Genomic DNA, 20,672 nt, shown 5'->3' on the forward strand with positions numbered 1-20,672 from the left:
GCTGCAGTTGCAGGTTTACAGACTGCGTACAGACTTAAGAGTCCTTTCATTGAGTGATGATACTTTAGTTTTGAAAATGAACATATATTGTGGCATTTTAATTGTCAAGTGTTTTGGCTTGGCTGCAAATTAAATATAAATATAAAAACAAAATTTAACATGAAATCGACTTAAGTAACAATAAGAGAAAACAATATGTTTAGCTTTAATGTAGTCAATAAATAATTAAAAGTGAATCAATATAATTTATATTGTATCAAAAGGCTGAGCGTGCCCAAGTTTATTTTTGCCGTTAACTAAACTTTTAATCGTATTAGTTGGACAAAAGAAACTTAACCCTAGCCTGAACAATATTTTTTTGAAACATTTATGTTTAATTCTGTATTCAAACTTGTAAAAGCTCTGAAAATTGAAATAAATATACTTTATAGAATTTCAAGATAAAAAATTGAATTGCTAGATGTAAAAACCTAGTTACGAACCATCTGAAATTTGTGTGCAGCTGGCACTCAAGATTATTGCACGCATTTCCTTAAGCTGGTCAATCTTGACTACCACCTAGTTGAACAATAAGGAATTTAAATTGTATATTAATTATATAATTTATTAAATTTCATTTAACAAGAATCAGTCGGAGATTTCAGTATTTAACTATAGTGCGTAGTTAGCTAAAGGGTAGAGTTCACCCGGAGGTACTTAGGTCCATTATGTTGCCCGATGCGTGCATAGTTTAATTCGCGCATTTATTTGCCCTGGCAGCACTTGGTGGGCGCTTTGCCGGCGCATTGGCATTGCTGGTTTCCGGCGCAGTTGCCGCCGCATTTGCCGGAAGTGCACTGGCAGTCTATAAGCAGGAATTCACTCATTAATATAATCCAATAATTGAACTATTTTATAAACTTCACTCACTATTTCCGCATCCTTTGCAAGGCATCTTTAGTTTATATTTTTTTATTTAGAACTTTCGTGAACAACTTCTTAGCTCAGCAATTGCTGTTTGTTTTCTATTGCTAAAAACTCGTCAAACAACACTTTTTATAGCCCATCGGCAGAGAGCTGATAAGATATAAAAGCCGTGTGCAGCTGTGTTCGTCAAGCGTGCGCAAAACTTATTGCACTGATAACACGCCGGCTACGCAATTTTGCGCACGCCTTGATAAGCCAGCCAATACGTATGCTTAATACTGTTTAATTGATTACAATTTGTTAAGCTACGCGTCCCGAATGGTGTGCAAAAGACCCTATAAAATCCCAGCACTGCTGAGTCAGTGGCAAAGTCAGCGAGTTAACATCGTGCTAAACACACTTCTACACACAGTTCATACTAAAAGTATATAAACAAAACATAAAATGGGTTGCAAAGCTTGTGGAACCAGTGAGTATAAACACAGACCGCATACTTGAGTTTGTGCACTATTAATTCAATTGGTTACTTGCCACACAGACTGCCAGTGCTCGGCCACCAAGTGCGGCGACAACTGCGCCTGCAGTCAGCAGTGCAACTGCGCCTGCAAGAATGGACCCAAGGAAAAGTGCTGCTCCACCAAGAATTGATTGAACACAAATTATAATTAATATTCGGCTACAGACTAATGAGAACATTAATAAACATCAAAATAATACTTTAACTAGCTTGACTTTGTTATTTTTCCTTGTCTAAACATATCTATTAAATGCTAACAAATCGGACTACAGATGACTGAAAATAGTTTGCATATATCAGCTTGCATACATCACAAATCAGCTTATTAATATAATCAATATTAATTATTATTATAATCAATATTACCAATGTTTATCAATACTATTAATAACAGGCAAGTTGTTCTTACTGACAAAATCGGGTAAAACAAGTTTCCATATAAAAATGTTTTTTTTTTTTTCAAATTCGGCATCCCAAATAAATTTATTCTTGTTTTATATATAAAGCAACAAATTTAGATGGCTTTCTTGAATATTATCAACAATTTGCACCAAAAAAGTAGCCCAGCGAAACGCTTTTGAATAATGTTTAAAATCAAATCTTTATTGGCCATTTTGACAAGAATAGTTCTTTAGTTCTTTCAACTCATATATTGCTTACATTTAATAAAAAAAACTCCATTCATAGCAATAAAGGTGCACATTTTCAATAATTTTTCCCAATTTAAGTGTGTGTCTCTGTGTATATATGTGTATATATTTATTTAGTTGTATGTATATTTGGGAGTATCTGTGTGTGTGTGTGTGTGTGTGTGTATGTGTGGGAATGTGCGCGCGACTTTTATATTTAAACATTAAAAATTGAAAGCTTCACACACATAAAGAGTTTGTCGTTGTTCAAATTGAATTTGCTTTAACAGCTGCACAAAAATGTGTAATTAACTTCATTTTTCATATCATTTATATATATATATAGATATATATATATATATATATATTGTATGTATATATTTATTGATTAAGTTGGATTACTTAAAAGTATTATAAAATTCTTACAGTTCACAATGAAAGCTTAGTTGTTTACACAAAAAATAGTTATCATATCATTTTTATTATCCTCCTCCTGCTCCTCCCCATCATCATCATCATCATCACGATCTCTCTTTTGTTTATCCTTTTGTGCTTTTGTTTCCTTGGTGTGGACGACAGAAGCAGTAGTTACTTTTTTTAACGCATTTTTAATGCAATGCACACTTTTTTTTCCTAACTCAAATCATATCAAATATACTACATCAATTGAAACTTTGCATTTGCAACATGGAAGCCAATGAAAGGGGTTTATACATAAAGCAATTCATATATAGACAGATATATATATATATATATAGATATAGATATAGATATATACATATATACGTACGTACATATTGTATAACTAAAATGAGCACAATTGAAGTACATTTGTGTCCCAGCTAAATAACTTAAAATATATTTAAAATTAAAAATAAAACTCACAAATTTAGATTCAACAAATATCCATAGTTACATAAAAAAAACCTAACTAAATCCAAGTAACTGCTCAACTTAAGCACTTAAAATAATTCACTTTAATACAGACATTTGACAAAATTGCCAAAGTCGTGTCTAAGCACGTATTACACACACATGCCAAATGTTGCATGCCACAATTTGTTTACAAAAATCAAATACACATTTAAACCAAAATACAAAATCTGTAAGCATAGAAATTATTAAAATGTAATGACCTGGATATGTGTGGGTTGTTGTCTGGGTGTGTGTGTGTGTGTGTATGTGTGTGTGTTGAAGTGCCGCAATTTGCATGCATTGCTCTTGTCGTTTTGTTGATTCGTTTTTGGCGTTTTCACAAATGCTGCAAGAATAAATAAAATAGTTTTAAATACTGAAATCAAAATATGACACTTACAACTAGTCGAACAGGTAACCACATTTAACATTTAGATAAAAATACATTTAAATATTCATCTTTTTGTGTTTTGTGTTTTGTAGTAAGTTTTGTATAAGTCTAACTAGATAAACATACATATAAATATCGCTTGACTGTATCTGTATCTGTGTAAATTCGTATCCGTTCCTCAGTTCAAATTCTTTTTCTAGTCTAGGCCTTCTGAAACCAGCTTAGTTCGCGCCAAAACACAGTATTCCACCATTTTTAATGCATACATAGATGCATGTGTGTTAAAATCCATTTGACAATAAATTCGATTAGACGATTAACATTCAGTAAAATTTTCGAATACAATTTGTATAAAATATTGAAAACATTTTTCATTTAATTATTATATCTTGTACTTGTTGATATAGTTATAACAGTTATAGTTTTGGGTGTGTGCCCGCGTGTGTCTGAGTGTGTGTATACATATATAAACATATATATATATATTAAATAGTAAGATAACTAAGGTAACGATAAATTCTGCTATTTAATTTGAAATCACAACCAGAAATCTATTCTTTACTGTATGGAATATATATATATATGCCGGTTACCCAAAAAATCTGTAAAAATATAACAACTGATAAATTAAATCTATACATACCAAAAATAAAACACATGCCACAATGTTGCATTCCGAATATGTAAAATTACATTTAGGTAAAACAGTTTTATAAATTAATGTCGAAGTGTCCGATTCGTTGTGAATTGTGTGGGAAGTTTGGTTGGTTACAGTAAACATCTAATGGACGTCGTTAATAGCGGCAAATTCTTGCAAACATACAATGTATATAGGATTCTTTTGTTTACGTAATTTAATTATACATTTTCGCATTTATATATAGGTGTATATTTGCATATATATATATATATATATAGAAATGTATGTATGCTCTTAATAGGCTTATAGCCTATTATATACATCAAAGTTCTGCATCGTATCAAAGTCCGCCATGGGAAAATCACTACCACTAAAATTGAAGGAAATATAAAAAGAGTAGAAAAATAAAACCAAAAATTAATAAACAGAATAAAACAATATGCAAACAAGACGCTATTTTTAAAATATACTTATTTAGAATGTGTCAAATGATGTTAGTTGTGTATCAAATGAATAATGTATTTTAGTGAAAAGGAATATCTTGCAAAATGTATGCTAAACAAATGGTTATATTTTAACAATTGTCTGTTGGTGACCCTCCTCTATTTAAATAGCCTTAACAACGCATTCAATATGCGCGCCAATTTAATATTAACAACAACAATAACATCAAGTTTAATTCATGACGCTAACAACAATTACGAATAAACATAAAGAGTTTCATATGAAAGGAAAAGTGCATGCAATAAACTGCTATTTTTTTTAATTCCAATAAAGACCCAAAAATGTTGCTTATTAAAAGCCATTTTTGTTAATATAATTGTATTCATTGTTCTTGTGTTGTTCATTGGCGTTTACAAATGCATGATGGTGCTATTCTGCAAGCTGCGATTATATCAAAAGTTAGAATATAGAATTTCATTAGATATCAATATCAATCTATACATATACATACACAATGTATATGTATAATATGTATATCACATTTGCGTCAGCTGAAAAGCTTAAAAAGATGGCAATACTTTGAAGTGAAAACATTTAGGATAATACAACGAATAGGAATTTTATATATTTAAATATATATAAATGTGAGTCTTAAAAATTGAAACTGAGCGAGCGACCTGATAAGGTTGAGAAGTTAGTACAATGGGCAGCGACAGTGGGCATATCAAATGAATGTGACAAATGTTGCAAGTGGCAAGTGGCAAGTGGCGAGTGGCGATTGGCGTGAGTTTATGTTATGCAGAGGCTCGGGAGGGCGGTGCAATGATGTATATTTTTTTTATTTTTGTTGGGCAGACGAAATGGACGCGCTGTTAAAACCTTGGCTCTTCAACAGACAAATTAACGACTTATTTTGATGCTGTAAATTGCAAACTGAGGACATAGAGCTTTTGTTTTTTGTTTTTTTTGTTTTTTTTTTTGGTTTTTTGTTTTTTGTTTGGTGATATTGATGCGATTGCGATTGGTACATAAATATATAGATAGATATGTAGGTATCAAACAATACCTTTCGGTAAGAGGCACAACTCAAACTAGCTCTCAATTCGATTTCGTGTTTTAATATTGGACCGTTTGATTATAGGGCGATGGTACGGCATATGCTGATTTAGTGGGCATCATCCACTGTGCTTCATGCCCATTGGCGCACACATTCAGTATGGTGTGACTTATCTGACCCAATATGGGATCGTCTGGTGCTGTATTGTTGACATAATTCTCGAGCTCACGCGCCACAGAGCTATCATCTGAATCAGAATCATCCCTGTTATAGGATGTGGTTGCGACGCTCGATGGATTATAAAACATGATGCCACTAGGTGGAGAATAACTGGATAGGTACCACAACACAACAAATTAAAAACGCATAAAAGTAGAAAATGAAAATAAACAAAGAGTAGAGTAAGTTAGAGTTTTTTTTTTACCACTACTGCGTAGCACAATTGTTGTTTTTGTTTTTTATTGTTATTAATATTATATATACTAAATAAACAAAAAACCGAACGAAAAATGAAACACAACAAAACAACATAAACAATAAACGCCAACAAATAATATATATTTATTTAATTGGAACTTTTAAAACGTTTTTCGTATCGCTTTGTTTGGTTTTTTTTTTTTAGTATCCCTCTCGATTTCAAAGTATTGCAATCTAATTAAGCTCTTAAAAATTGGGTTCAAACCAAATAAAGCTAAATATATAAATGTTAAAATACAGTCGAGACTGCACGGAAACTAAAACCCAGCAAGCCAAATGCGAACTGCGGGTTTTTCTTTGGGGTCTTTGGGTACTCAAAACAGAGTAAACAGGAGCAACAGAAATTAAATAAATAAATAATACAAAAAACAAACATTAGGAAGTGGCGTTCAGAGACGCCTCTTGTTGGTTAGAGGTCGGCCATGCAAAACTTACTTTCCCATCGACATACTATCCTGCGGCGGTGACTGCATTGGGTGATGGGGTGTGCCACTTATGGAGCCTGTATCCCCAGTGGTACGCACCTGCACGCGTATCGTGCTTGGCACATATCCATCGACACGGGGCGTTGGTTCTGTGCAGATAAAAAAAAACGTTAAATATTAACGTATGTGTGTGTGTGACAAAGGATACCCATGTTGACTTGCTTGACAATAAAATTAGCATTATAATAATATTTACGTATATGTAATGGAAGTAACAAAACATTGATCAAATAAATTCCAAGACAAATGAAATGAACTCTTCATTCCTGTTCTCTTACGATTGCTTAATGTTGTCAAACAAAGTCAACTTTTTAGGTATTCCAATCAGAACAATTCTTTTCGAATTTTATGGGCTTGCAGCCGTACCAGTACGCTGTGTATAAAAGTCGCCAAAAGCAAGATCGCGATCCAACGGTTGCACGTTGATGTCGGTCGGATGCAGACAACGCAGCATTTCCAGATCGCGAATGCGATCGGCCAGATTGAGTATTTGGAAATCGCGTGCAGTCCAAGGTGATAACATTGTCACCGAGCCACATTCATTCACATAGGCAATGGTAACACCACCTAGGCAGAGTGGAAAAAAGAAGGAAGCTATTAAGAAAGCATCTCAACATGCTAAATTGTATTTACGCACCCAACTCGCTGTCAGAGAAGCGCAACAAAAAGGTGCCGATGCCAGTCACGGCCCGCAAGAGATCATCGTGTGCCTTGGCCTTGTTGATGAAGCCCGTAATGCGACCCGCTTTCCACATGGATAGCAAATGGTCTTTGGTCAGTTTCATAATGGCAAAGAACCATTCCCAGAAGGTGAACGTGCGATCCGGTAGCGGTTCCTTACAAAACTGATTCCAGGATATATGCTCATTATTGCGCTCGCCGACAATATTGTCACGATGCAGCTTCTCAACTGATTATAAAAAAAAAAAAATATTTAATACACTGTCGTTAATAAGCTTGCTTTCATAGAACTCACATAGAAACTCCAAATTCTCCGAGGTCAGGGCGCGCTGTGTGCAGGAGCCAAATTTGGTGTTGAGTGCAACAGATAGTTGACGCCAGGTGACACGATCAGTGACCACAAACGGATCACGAACAATATCTGCGAATGCATTGTCCCAGGTAATGGTGGCCCAAGATTGTGGCTCTTGATTGCCATGGACAATGACCACTACGGGCAGCGACAGTGTCCAGACGCGAATCTGATAATCATTTACTGTTGTGGTGGCATAGAAGAACAATGCAAACTTCTCATCCATGACGCTCTCGGTACCCTTTTTCTCGGCGCGCTTGATCTTCTTCAGCTGCATATTTCTAAAGCTGGCGGAGAATACATGATTGTTCTCCTGATACTCCATGGTGCTGGAGCAGTTTTGTATCTCGCCCGACGATTGTCCAGCCAGGCTGCTATGGGTCACATCCATGTGTGTGCCACGGGTCACAAAACGCTGAGCCTGCAACTCTGCAAAGTCAATAAGAACAATTAGAGTATAAAAATTAATGGGTATATTTGCAAGATGCTTACCTGACATTATAATACACTCGACTGTGGGCGGATTCATTTGTATGCCTAGCTGGGAGCCGAGTAACCAACGCACTGAGGCCGCAAAGCGTGTATTTGTCTTCATTACCTGCGGCGGCTGCTTATCCACAATAAAGGCGGAGCACACTAAATTCTTTTGTGCCACCTGAACTTGCTCTAGCAGACAATTAAGGTCTGGATCATCGTTCATAAGCCGCACGAAAATTGTCTCTTTTACAGCGGACAGCAGATGAATGACAAACGATTCCAACAACTCAAAGCAACGTTGTATATCATCCAGCATATTCTCGCTAAAATGTGCCCCATTGCCGGCGAGGGCCTGTTGGCGTCGCCAATTCTTCAGCTCCGCAATGACCATATCCTGCAGCGAGTCATAGTACAAAAAGCTGCGTCGCAGCCTGGCAACCAATGAGCTCTTCTCCTCAATTAAACGCTTGAACAGTGTCTCAGCTTCGGGTGAATTGGGCGCGTTGATCATATATCGATAGCTTTGCACCAAAACTTTAAGACTATCGGTGCATCTGGAGAATTCATTCAAGCTGTGCATAATCTGATGGTGTACTTCGTACAGTTCCACCTTGGGTGTGGCCATAGGACCGGCCGTTGCATTTTCACCCATGTTATGCATTATGCCGGTTGACATACCAGCAGCAACTGGGGATGATCCAGCAACGCCTAACAAGTCACTAGTATCAACATAACCACCGTTCATGCCAACAACAGCGGCGGCAGCGGACACTGCATTGTTCATGTTATAGGTGTTCAGCGGCATCGATTGGCCCGCGGCGGCAACGGCAACACTCTTCTCGGCGGCTAGCTGCAATTCCTTTTGCAGGCCGCTGCGCAAATGCGTATAAAGCTCAAGTGCCGGTGTGCGTTGGATAAGCGCACAGAGCTCCACCAGGCGATACTTCAGCACCTGATCGCTGGCACGTGTCGATAAAAGTTTCTGCTGCAGATCCTCGATAAACTTGATTGCTACACGTTCTAATTGATTTGTTGAATTTGGCGTTATCTGCTCGGACCTGTATGTATTTATGAGAGACAGGGAGAGAGAGAGAGAGAGAGTGAAAGTATTAAAAGAAAATGTTTGAATTAGTCTTAAACGAAGCTCCATTAAGCCGGTTCGGCAGTATTTTGTATTGTTACCCTGACCGCGAAACAGATCGGAGGCACTTACACCCAACTTCATCATTTTCTTAACATTTAAAAGTGAAAAAGAAAATAACATCTCTCTTATCGTCGACGAGCGCGCTACAACGTTCAATAACTTGAAATATTTTAGCACTAAACGATTCTTGAAAAGAAACGTTAGTTAGGAAGTAGAAATTTGAAAGCCTTGTTTGTAAATAGAGCCCATACCTAACATTGTGTCTTAGTTAAAGTACCTTAGCTTTACCCACTGATCACGCAAATAATGGCCACTCTGTGGAGACTCGGGACAACTACTCACATTATTCTGTCTTCGATCCAGGGCGCCAAGCAGAGGCGCAGGTCGTACAGACCCTTCTTATTGTAGTAAGCCGCCATGCGCTGCTCGCAGTCGGCATGGCTCGAGATGCGCTTCCACAGACTCATGCTGCTCATATGGTTTATTGGCTTGGATGAATGTGTATGGGATGTTAGCGTGAGCGATGCAGCTGTTGCATATGCTGCAACCAGGATGCAATGACAGGGAAACTGCTGACAATGTGTGTGTTTTTTTTTTGGCCCAGAGTATTTGGATATTATGATTCTGTGTTTCTTTTATTAATTTCAATTGTCTTATTTTGATTTATTTTTCATGCAGTTTGGTTTTTTATTGTTTTTTTTTTTATGTTTAATGCATTTTTGCTTGGCTCTCTGGCTGCTTGGTGGTGACGGCGCCGATGACCTGGCCAAGGTCCAGCTGCTGACTTCCACAAGCGAATTGGAAGTTGGATTCGTCCATAAAATGCACACGCACAAACGGAATGTTAGATATGAATGCTTATGGATAGAAAAACTATAAAAAAAATATATATACATAAGCATATAAGTGGCAAGGATTATATGAGGGGAAATTTATATGTAGATATGGATGTATGTGTGTGTGTGTGTGTGTGTGTGTGTGTGTATCTATGTTTGTGTGACTGTGTAGATTACAAATGCGAATCCCTTATTCAAATTTTCTGCACAGAGCCAAAAATGATGAACTAAAGCTCTAGCCTGTGGACCACATACGACATACACAATTGGAAATGAATTTAATTGTCAAGCGAAGACAATCTCAGAGTTTGTGCATTAAATTTCACAATGCAGGAAATAATTTTAATTATGCTAGAATTATCTTTAACTATCTAGATTTATGCAATAAGTTTGAAGTGAAAATAACAGTCTCAAAACTTTGTTGCATCGCAAGTTAAAAGCTTTTTAAATTGGGAATTTTTAAGTTTTAAATGTCACGCATTGAATATGCAATGTTGCAGCTTATCTAACAATGGGGCAGGCGGGATCTGAAGGTAAATGTAAATATGTAACCCCCTAGTAAAGAAAACATATATAGTATACATATACATAAAACGTATATGCAAACAATGCTGATGAACTTGTTGTCCAGCTAGAATAGAACGCGCCACAAGAGGCGCCATTGTGTGCGCGCATGAGCCTGGTGTGTGGTTTATTGTAGGGGCGGGGGCTTCGAGTGGAGGGATGCGATAGAGCCATGTGCTAACAAAACACAACTTTAATTACCATAACGTATTGGCAAAACGCAAACAAAGCAACAGAAACTCGCACGGCAGTGAGAAAATAAGTAAATAAACATAACTCGACCAGAAAGCAAGCAAACATCCGACGCAACCCTCAGGAATGATGGCCAGATGGACTCCCGGACAGTTGGACAGGTGTAAAAATTAATTGCGCGTTGCAAATACAAGTTTTAGAAGGCGTTTAGGAGATGATCATTTGCGATTATAAGATCATGCCCGTTTCGTCGTGTGGGGGGCACCAAAACGTGATCGGCGGAGAAACAAACAGTAGACGAGAACAACAAACAAAAACAACAAGAACCCAAACAACAAGAACGACAACAACAAGCCGCCGGTAAACCGAAGACCCCAACAAAAGCAGCTCATGGCGAGACATTTGTTTGCTTTTGTGGTCGATACGCTAATTTTCGTAGTTCTCTAGAAAAAAAGGGACAACGCGAACGCAGCGCACGTAGCAAACATGAATGGCCCGAGAAATGGCCAAACAGGCCAAACCAGTCTGACCAGGCTCAAAAAGAGAGCAGCCCGCCGCAGCAACAAAAATTAGATAAAAATCAAAATACACTTATATGAGAAAACAAAAAGACACAATGAAATGTGGCAGCCTGTAGAGATGAGAGCTAACCGTGTCACGGTCCATTATTTATGGGCAAGCATTTCATACCTGGCGTCTAAACTCAAACATTTCCTCAAGAATTTTCAAGTTATTTTCGTGAGTGAAAATTTAATACAATTGTGATGCCTAACAAGGTTTCTCTAAACTAAACTAAAGCTACAGAATACCAGACCAGAGTTATTTTCTTAAACACTTCGAAAGTCCTAAGTACTTGAATCGGAAAAAAAAACATGCCACATTATCTTTTCTTTTCTCGTTCGCGAAAGGAAGAATTTTAAAGTCTAATCTATCAATTTTAGTTTCTAGACAATTATATTACCCGAAACTTATGATTTATGAACTCTATTCAGGAACGGAGTCTAACAAGAGGAACTCTTCTCTGTTCCGATATCGATTTAAATAACTGGATCCGTGTTTGCACTTTCAAACGACTTTAATTATACTCGAAAAAAAGTACCATTTCTCAAAACTCGATTTTGATATTGAAAGTAACAAAGCATGGAAATGCTAGCTCGCGCTCACAACATTCCAGACACGCGCCCATCCATAGCAAAAGGAACAACAACCCAAAAACAGGTCAAGCCCGTGGCCTGTGTTACCTGTTGCAGGCCAAAAACCTATCGGATGTGCGGCTCACTAACGAATTGACGTTGCCGCAACTGCAACTCTGCGGCTTAGGTAGCCCAAAAGATTGTGCAGGTTTTTCAACTAGTTTCATGAGTTTTTGTTGGGTTAACCAGGCTGCCATTAAACCAAATGGTTAGTAGTTCAAGGCTGCTGCCGCAGCTCCACAATGCAAATGCCAACTCGGTGGAAATTGTTGATAGCACAACAAAAGCTGCGTATTTATTTGTTTTCGCTGTACATCAATTTGGCACAATTTCTAGCAAAATGGCTGCAAGCACCTGTGACCTTGAACGAGACGCCCATGCAAATTGTAATATATGCATGTATATTCCCTGTATTGGATAATGAGATAGCGAGAGAGAGAGAGAGAGAGGGAGGGAGAGGGGGTGATGGGAGAGAAAGCAACCACCCACCCACACAACAAAAGAGCGAAACAGCGACGGCGTCTCACTCTCTGTTCGGTTGTTCGATTGTTTATTCCATCGACGCGTTTTGTTTGGATGCGAACTTCACCTGCGTCACCTGAGATAAGCAGCGGCAATGTAGCAGCTGACGTGTGTTTATAAATAACAATGCAGCGCTGTCGCCAGACAATTATTGAGAATTAAATGTATATATTATAATTTATGCGTGAGTATAGAATGACAACGGCTGTGTATACATACGAATCAATTTGTATCAAACAATTGGAAATGTGCAAACAATTTAAACCAGAAAAGCAACGCAACTAAAGTGCTTTCGAAAGAGGAGCCCTGCTTTTATACAAACACACAGTCGATAAGTGTAGGCGAAATGCAACTCAAGAGTTTTTGGCATGGTTAAATTTTAAATAACACAACAACGAAACTTAGTATATTTACTACGAATTGCAAATTAGTCGGAAAGTACCCTAGACAATACGCTGGTTCGCCTTCTTTTGATAAGAGGCCAAACAAAAAAGGTAAAAATAAATGTTGTAGGACTTATGAATCAATTGCCCTGAAAGATTTGGTCGATACGATAAGCTGCTTAACAGCTGGCTATGCTGACTAGCTCTGGGGCTTATCAATCGAATTGCCAGAAATCATTTAGATAAGTACACAATTGTGAGCTAGTTTTGGGAAAACTTGTTCAAATATTTTGATTGTTGCTGTTTCCATGAAAACGTCGAATATGAAAATTATGTAAATTCACATTTTGGTCAAATGAAGTGGATGGAAACAAAACCCACACACACACACACACACACACACACACACACACACAACAAGCGCAATCAAGGTAGTAGGCCAATGCTCAAAGCGTATAATTAACACAAGCAAAAGGCTGCTGCAAATTATAATTAAATGTGCATACTAATATAATACATGTGCATTTATTATTGTATATGTGTACCCATACTTCTGCCATGTTCTTTGATAAAACCGCTTTTGGCATTCGACCTATAAATATGTGTGCAAAGAACGAGCCAAGCGTGCGACTTGAAAACCCACAAAATAAAAAAATGTGCCGCTTTTTGTTGTTTACCTGCAATAAAAATATAAATAAAACAAAAAAAAAAGCTTAGCGAAACGCAGAAACAAAGTTGCCAAAAATAGAGAGGGTAAGCATGAGACACAGCACATTGCCGATAAAACGAAGCCAATAAAATGGAAAACAAAATAAAATCTGAGAGATCCAACGAATACAATATACTCTCGATTGGAGACGTAAATAAACATCAACAAACTGTGGATGTATGTAACTTAACAGTAAATAGTTGAGCTGTTAACATAAAATATGTTAGCAACAGAAAATGTTATTGCGCAGCTGCTCAAAATGTTAAAATTGTATATGTTCAAAATGTATTGTAAAAATAAACTGAAATGCTTGTTGACTAAAAATCAAATTGATTTAACGTCTCGCATTACTTGAAGGCAATTGATCGAGTTATATTCTGATAAAAGAAAATATACAATTTTATAAAGAGTTCATAACATCGCTGGGAAAGGGTATTTTATAAAAATAATATAAAATACAGTCTCGATAACCGGTCGTATTAGGGAAACGGCGACTGCAAAATTGTCGATAGCGGCATATCATATGTCAATAGAACATATATTTTTGTATTCGCGTGTGTGGAGCAAGAGGCGGGGCCGCGACAAGGGAAAGCCCCATCGGGGGGTCTAAGTGCAGCACAGCGCAGTAGCATTGAACAAATAAGAGGGGAATATATTTATAAAGCGATACGTTCATAAAGTATAAGTTACGCATACGTAACCATTGCCCAGGCAACCGAATAAAGTCTTTAACATAACAAAATGTTGCCTTTAATAAGTTCAAAACGTGTCTACGTTCTGTTTTTTATTTTCATGCAAGGCAACGAATAAATAAATTTGATTAAATTTCTCAAAAACAGAGAAACTTGAATCTTCAGTCTGGCCAAAAGTTTAGCATATGACGTAGGTATTTTAAATCAGTTCCAGAGAATAACAGTTCCTCTCATGTATGTAAATTATAAAATTCCTCTAGCCGAGACGACAATGACTAAATATCAGCAATAACATTTAAATCGATATTACTTAAGCAGTGCAATAATCAAAACAAATTTATATATTTTCTAGTTCAAAGAAGTTTGTTATGTATATATTTATATATAATATTTTGCGGCCTTGGCCGTGCCGAAAGTTTTTCTACAAATATTTCGCTCACTTTTCGCTGGAAAAACGTGTTTATTGATTTTGTAACATAATTTTAAAGCAAATCTCATGCAAAAACAGAATTTTCCAAACTTTATTCCATATTTGCCGGAAAGAACTCATATTTAGTTTCTATATAATAATCAAGTAAATATATTTTGGAATATAGAATATTTTTGTACTATGCACCAACAACTAGATAACCAAAACTTTATAATACGCACTTTTATGGCTCATTTCCATGAAATTGATAAGGAAATAAACCGAGTTCGCTTAGCCATTAAATTTATCAAATTATTTGCACAAGGTGCTGACATCTCATCAGAATACGTACTTTAAATTGAGATCTTCCTTTTCATGATAATGGAAAAGTTTTTAGACGCGTTTATAAACGCGATAAGATCACAACAAATTTGTCGCTCATGACCTGACGCCAACACGTATGCTTGTTGATAATGCAGATTTGAATATTGATAAGACTCACATGTGCTCGAAAAGCGCAAGTAACTATTAAAACAAAAATAATACCCTGTACTCATTAGAAATAAATAGTAAAGTATGCTACCTGGTCAGCAGCAACTGTTGCGAAAATCTAGACAGATATCTTCTACTATAAGGATTAGATTGGAATATAGTGTCCCATTGCACACGCAGATTAAGATTATTTTAAGCTATTGATAACTTCAAGATCGATAAACATCGAACTCTAGCCTCGGGATTTTAGCAGATCTCGCAGATCACAAACAAAGACGCCCAATTTTCAAATCAGAAAAACGAATTATGCTCAGTTTATATGTATTATATTTAAATGCCATGGCAATGCTGGCTCAGTGCAGGATATCTCCAAGTCGAGCAGCGTTGCCACATTGCAGCCTTATGTGTTAACAAAATAGTTTCTTTAACTTGCCGTAAGCAAGCGCTGGCAACTCCCGACTCTTGCTTAAAATTCACTTAAAGCTCTTCACAAAATAAAAGAGTTTTCATTCTCTCTGCTTCTTTTTAATTTTCAAATGCCGCGTGCTATAAACAACCTTGAACAATTTTGCATCACAAGAAAACTGGCGCAACAATGCAACCTTGAAATGCATGGGCAAAGAAAGTTGCTTTTGTTACAGTGAAAACTGCGAAACTGGTTTAGCGACTTTTGATTTATATGCTCGTCAGACAATTGACGTATGTGGAAAACCCAGCGAGCAATTTGAATAGCATTCAATTAAAACTGCTGACCACATCGCCAACTATCAATGCACACACTCAACCATGTGTACTTGTATCTGTATCTGTATCTGTAGCTGCAGCTGCAGCTGTATCTATTTGTAGGCAGCAAACAAAAATTCAAATTGTTAAAAGCAACAAACATGAAGCAAACAGCGATGCCTCAATTGCATTTTTAGATTATGAATAATGCTGTGCGAAAACCTATGAGAGCTAGCTGCACTGCAGCTGATAACAGGGCTAGCCACACAGATACCGCGCACAAATGCAGGCGCTACGTAATAAAAAATGTGAAGCATGGGTAAAATTCAGCTGGCGTGGAACTTACAAAGGGTATATTAATATAAAGGGAACGAGCTCTGGAATTGAAGCAATAATATACTTGATTGTTAAACAGAATAAACCGCACTTGTCCGCAAAAGAGAGCTTTCACTGTACATAAAATTGTTTTGCTTTACTTATAATATAATTTTCACTGTCTCCCGAGAGCACATAGTTCATTATTGTTCTTGACTTGAGCGATTATCTGTTAAGTATTCAGCTCTGGTCTTTCTGCCAACCCTTATATTTGCCCTAGTTGATTCATATCTGAGATTGTAAAAAGTACCGCAAAATCTTCTTAGATAAACAAATTGCAATACGAGAATAATACGCAAGCACACATCTTGATTTTCTTTGTAGGGTTAGCTAAGCAAACAAAAGCGCTTGCTAAACAAATGGAACCAACGATATGGCGACGACGCCGCAGCCATAAGGCGAAAGATAAACAAATTTTTAACAAAATATAGATATATATATATATATGTATATATTTATATAAATAGATATATACACAAGTTCCGTGCAGATAAATAACTAAATATATGGATAGGAATTTGTTGTAGACAAAGAAACAGGAGCAGACAGCTAGCTAAGAGAAGTAAAATGTTTTATTAAAATTTCTATTTAAATGCAAATTATAATTTATTGTAAGCCGTTGCTAAGCACGATCTGTAAGTGCTTGCACATATATAAATGTATTTATATGCATATTCAAATCTAGGTTATAACTGGCAGTGTTAAATGTATGTAATCGTGTCAGCAAAACAAACTCATACATATGTACTTGCTATATAACATATAGAAATGTCGTACATATGTACATACATATATATGTACCAAGTTTTTGTTCTTTGCTGTTGTTGTTATTGCCCTTTGCATTTTTGCTGTTTCAACATTTGTATTTTGCTTTCCTGTCTGCCTGCAAATCATTTTGTGTTATTTTCTCTACACCCAATTAAAGATATGGTATTATAAATTTGTTGTGCATTTTGCAACACGCAACAGCAAAACACGACATGAGTTTTAAATATGCCTGCCTTTTGGAGCACTGCTAACAATAAGTGCAGCATATATTTGATTGTTTGACATAACATAGTATAAGACTTTTGAACAGCGCCCTATTAAAAGCTCTGTTAAGGATTTGCCAATTATATAGCTTTACTATAAAATACCGCGGAGGTATCTACAAACACGATTTCAAATATTATAAACTTCAGTCATCATATCATATCGTAGAAAACTTTATTTTTTAAAGGTCATTAAGCAAAGGGTATAAAATATTTCGGCAAAGGTCAAGCAAAGTTTTCCTTACGTTTTCAATTTTTTATAAGCAATTCGTACACATACACACACTCACACATATGCTTATTCTGTGCCATTTTTTGTGCTATTTATTATTGCGCTCATAAAAGTTTAATAAGTGCCTATGCTTGTGTAGGTGAACTGCTGTGTGTATGGGCATATGTGTGTGTGTGTAAGAGAGAGAACGTGCGCCGTTGCTTTTAATTTCTGCTGCAACGAAGTCTCCCAGCATCAAATGTCAAACCCGCCCACCAGATGCCCCACACCCCACCACGAGCCGCATTTTTTTATTGGCTAATCAATTATCGATGTTGTTGCTGTTGTTCTTCTCTTGAGATTTTTAGCCCGGGTAGAGGCTAATATATAAGATATTAGCAAACAATGCCGCACGTAAGCGAAGCATCGATACTTGTATATGTATATATACATCCCCATACATATACATATACATATACATAATATTGAATATGTATGCTCTTGTGTTTTATCAGTCCGACAGCCCACACACTCGCACACATTCAAACATCTGGCAATTGTTTCTTTAAGTGTTTTATTTTCTGCACGATTTTACAGAGCAGCAAAAGCGGCAGCAACAGTGATTGATTAAAAGTTCACGCACACACTTACACATACACATGTATACCCTGTTGATAAGCCCCATCTCACTCTTTTAACACATATTGCGTTGCAGTTTACTTGCCATAAAGGTGTAAAAATTACACAGAGCAAGAGAGAGAAAGCCAGTGAGAGGGCTGACTAACCTTATCGCAGCTTATCTGTGTGAAGGCATAGACGCGATTATGACCGCAGCAGAAGCAATTGGTCGCAAACGTTAGCGGACAGCGGCGTCATTGACACGAAGACGACGACGACGACGGCGACGGCGACAAGAAAAGTAATTTGTCCAAAATGGTAAATGGCAGCACACGGCCAGTGAGAGCATTTGTGTTCGTGTGCGCAACACATTGAACGAAAGAACGAACCAAGACCAGAAGAACAGAACAACCAGAAGATAATGTTGAGCGAGCAGAACGCGCGGTGTGACGCGACGCCGAAGCCGACGCCGGCGACGACGTCGACGTCGCTGTCTCGGCAAGAAAGCAAGAGTAGCAAATGTGATTGTGTGAGAGCGAGAAGGAGATGTGAGCTAATATATTCGCTGCTATTGCACTCGAAAATTCTTTTGCTTTTGTTTTTATGATTTTTCTTGGAATTAACAACGAAAGACGACGGCCACAGCGAGTGCAACTGCAACTGCGACGGAGACATGCGCAGCCAGCAAGAAAAACAATAAGAAACAGGAGCGCAACAAGCAACAACAACACATTAACAGAACGTACAATAATGTCTGCCCAAGTGGCAACACATGATTTTGCATGGTCAGGCACACACACTGCACACACGTGTGTGAGTACATACATACGTAAATGCATATGCACTTATACAAACATACATACATATAAGGGTAATGTTAAGTTTAAAATTTATTCAAATTTAAAGACTGAACCATTAACAAACTTATATTAAATAGCAAAATACAAAAAAAAAAAAATGTATTTTCCTAGAATTTGCCACAACAAATCCTCTTGCTACAAGGGGGAAAAGTGCAGCAGTAGCAGCAACAGCGTTGGCGGCAGCGGCTTATGGCCCGCCCACGCACAGCCCCCGCCGACGGCATTTGCTTGTTGGTTTTTGTGCACAGAGAACGTGCCCGTGTTTTGCTCTTTTCTTTATATTCTATTTACCTTTAATACATAAACAGCTCAGAATGTGTAAACACGTACGAGAAACGTATGTGTGTGCATATGTTGGTATTGGTAGCGACGGCTCCACAACACATATACGGGTACACTATAGTGCAGAGCAGCAAAGCACACATACAAACACGTTAAAGACACGAGCAGACCTTTTCTTCTGTTTCTTGCTTGTTTAATATTTTGATATGTATTTGCCGTTTTATTTTTAAATCGTACATATACACATTTACACAACTACACGCACACTGTCACTGGAACACTACTCAACTTATGTTCTGTTTCAAGTCGGGTGAATGAGCTCTCAAAATTATGCGAATTGAGCGGGCAACGAATTATAATATTTATGAAATAATATAATATATTACAAATATTCAATTTGTATTACTTTTGCAAAAGCCGCGAGGGCACACCACCAACGCGATTGGACGCACGAACATAAATGTAAAATGGACCTGTTAAAGTCAATATCAAACTGATTTACTCAAAATGGCACTGTTAGCGCAAAGAACAGCCGTGTGGCCAGACGTTCCAAATTCTGTTTACAGTTAAATATTCGTAATGTTGTATATTTTTGAATTATTAAGAGAGCTTGCATTATTAAGTAGTATTAACGAGTTATATAATGGCTTATATGTAGATATTTTAATACTTATACTTGTAGCATGCAAAGTTTTCACGCTCAAGTGCGAAAGTAATAAGAGATTGCCCCTGTTTCACTGTATATTGTTTAAACAGGGCTTTCATATCGAATCATTACCCAGAACTCTGGTAGTATAACTGTGCACTATTCATAAATAAATAAAAGTTGTCGATTAACATTATCTGATGTTCGGCGAGTTCTTTATCATTATCAATTTGGTTGTGACTTGCGCCTGCTAGACTAACACCAGTGTTTTACGGCCATCGAATGTTCTTTAGTTGTTAGTTCAGTATGCACCCATTTTCGAGGAAATGTAATTAAAACCTATTAAATTGATTTTTCGCAACTTGCAGTTGCCAAAAGGCTTAAATGGCTGTATGGCAACTCTGTTCACCTGTTGTACGCCAGCCGCCCACAAGGGAGCGGCCATGACTAAAATAAATCAATATTCTTTTATTTTACACTATTTAATTATACTGGCCCCTTTTTCCTATTTAGCGACACTCACCTGGGGTTAAGCAGAAGTCCACTTGATAGTTTTTATAATTGTTATATATGTATGTATGTACATATATGTGTGGAGCCTTTGCGAGGCTCTGGTAAAACGAAAAAAAAAACTCAAGCTTCAAAACAAATCCAGCACGTATAGCACACAAATTATTTAGGAACAGTTGACAAAATATGACTTGCGCTTACACAAAATAATATAAATAAATAAACAATTTGTTTTTGCGCACTATTTTTGCACAACTGAGCGCGACTAGAGATGGTAGATATGACCAAACGATGAACAGGAGCGTTATC

General features: G+C 37.0%; 3 protein-coding genes and 1 long non-coding RNA gene across 10 annotated transcripts; 2 read left to right on the plus strand and 2 right to left on the minus strand.

Moving 5' to 3' along the window:
- Positions 1 to 577: 577 nt before the first annotated feature.
- On the minus strand, positions 578 to 1,038 carry MtnE (Metallothionein E). The gene is made up of 2 exons (XM_015172376.3): positions 910 to 1,038; positions 578 to 844 (listed from the first exon to the last, which is right to left on the minus strand). The coding sequence occupies exons 1-2, from the start codon at positions 932 to 934 to the stop codon at positions 744 to 746; spliced, it is 126 nt and encodes a 41-aa protein (XP_015027862.1). The 5' UTR covers positions 935 to 1,038; the 3' UTR covers positions 578 to 743.
- A 177-nt stretch (positions 1,039 to 1,215) lies between these two features.
- On the plus strand, positions 1,216 to 1,628 carry MtnD (Metallothionein D). The gene is made up of 2 exons (XM_002053958.4): positions 1,216 to 1,375; positions 1,445 to 1,628. The coding sequence occupies exons 1-2, from the start codon at positions 1,351 to 1,353 to the stop codon at positions 1,552 to 1,554; spliced, it is 135 nt and encodes a 44-aa protein (XP_002053994.1). The 5' UTR covers positions 1,216 to 1,350; the 3' UTR covers positions 1,555 to 1,628.
- Positions 1,629 to 2,365: 737 nt separating this feature from the next.
- Positions 2,366 to 20,629, minus strand: Stat92E (Signal transducer and transcription activator Stat92E). 7 transcript variants are annotated; one of them, XM_070207468.1, is made up of 10 exons: positions 20,377 to 20,629; positions 9,458 to 9,988; positions 7,987 to 9,029; positions 7,438 to 7,923; positions 7,099 to 7,371; positions 6,828 to 7,028; positions 6,412 to 6,550; positions 5,509 to 5,829; positions 4,002 to 4,368; positions 2,366 to 3,313 (listed from the first exon to the last, which is right to left on the minus strand). In XM_070207468.1, exons 2-8 carry the CDS (start codon positions 9,589 to 9,591, stop codon positions 5,559 to 5,561), a joined length of 2,547 nt encoding a protein of 848 aa, XP_070063569.1. In that variant the 5' UTR covers positions 9,592 to 9,988; positions 20,377 to 20,629; the 3' UTR covers positions 2,366 to 3,313; positions 4,002 to 4,368; positions 5,509 to 5,558. The 7 variants fall into 7 exon arrangements, with proteins under 7 accessions (XP_070063569.1, XP_070063568.1, XP_070063571.1 ...); XM_070207467.1 differs by lacking the exon at positions 20,377 to 20,629 and adding an exon at positions 19,217 to 19,587; XM_070207470.1 differs by lacking the exon at positions 9,458 to 9,988 and having other exon boundaries at positions 20,377 to 20,627.
- On the plus strand, positions 18,291 to 19,066 carry LOC116651151 (uncharacterized). The gene is made up of 2 exons (XR_004304173.2): positions 18,291 to 18,613; positions 18,698 to 19,066. It is a non-coding gene; the product is annotated as an uncharacterized lncRNA (long non-coding RNA).
- Positions 20,630 to 20,672: the final 43 nt, after the last annotated feature.

Source organism: Drosophila virilis, chromosome 2, assembly GCF_030788295.1.
Source record: "Drosophila virilis strain 15010-1051.87 chromosome 2, Dvir_AGI_RSII-ME, whole genome shotgun sequence".
In the NCBI taxonomy this organism is placed as follows: Eukaryota; Metazoa; Arthropoda; class Insecta; order Diptera; family Drosophilidae; genus Drosophila; species Drosophila virilis.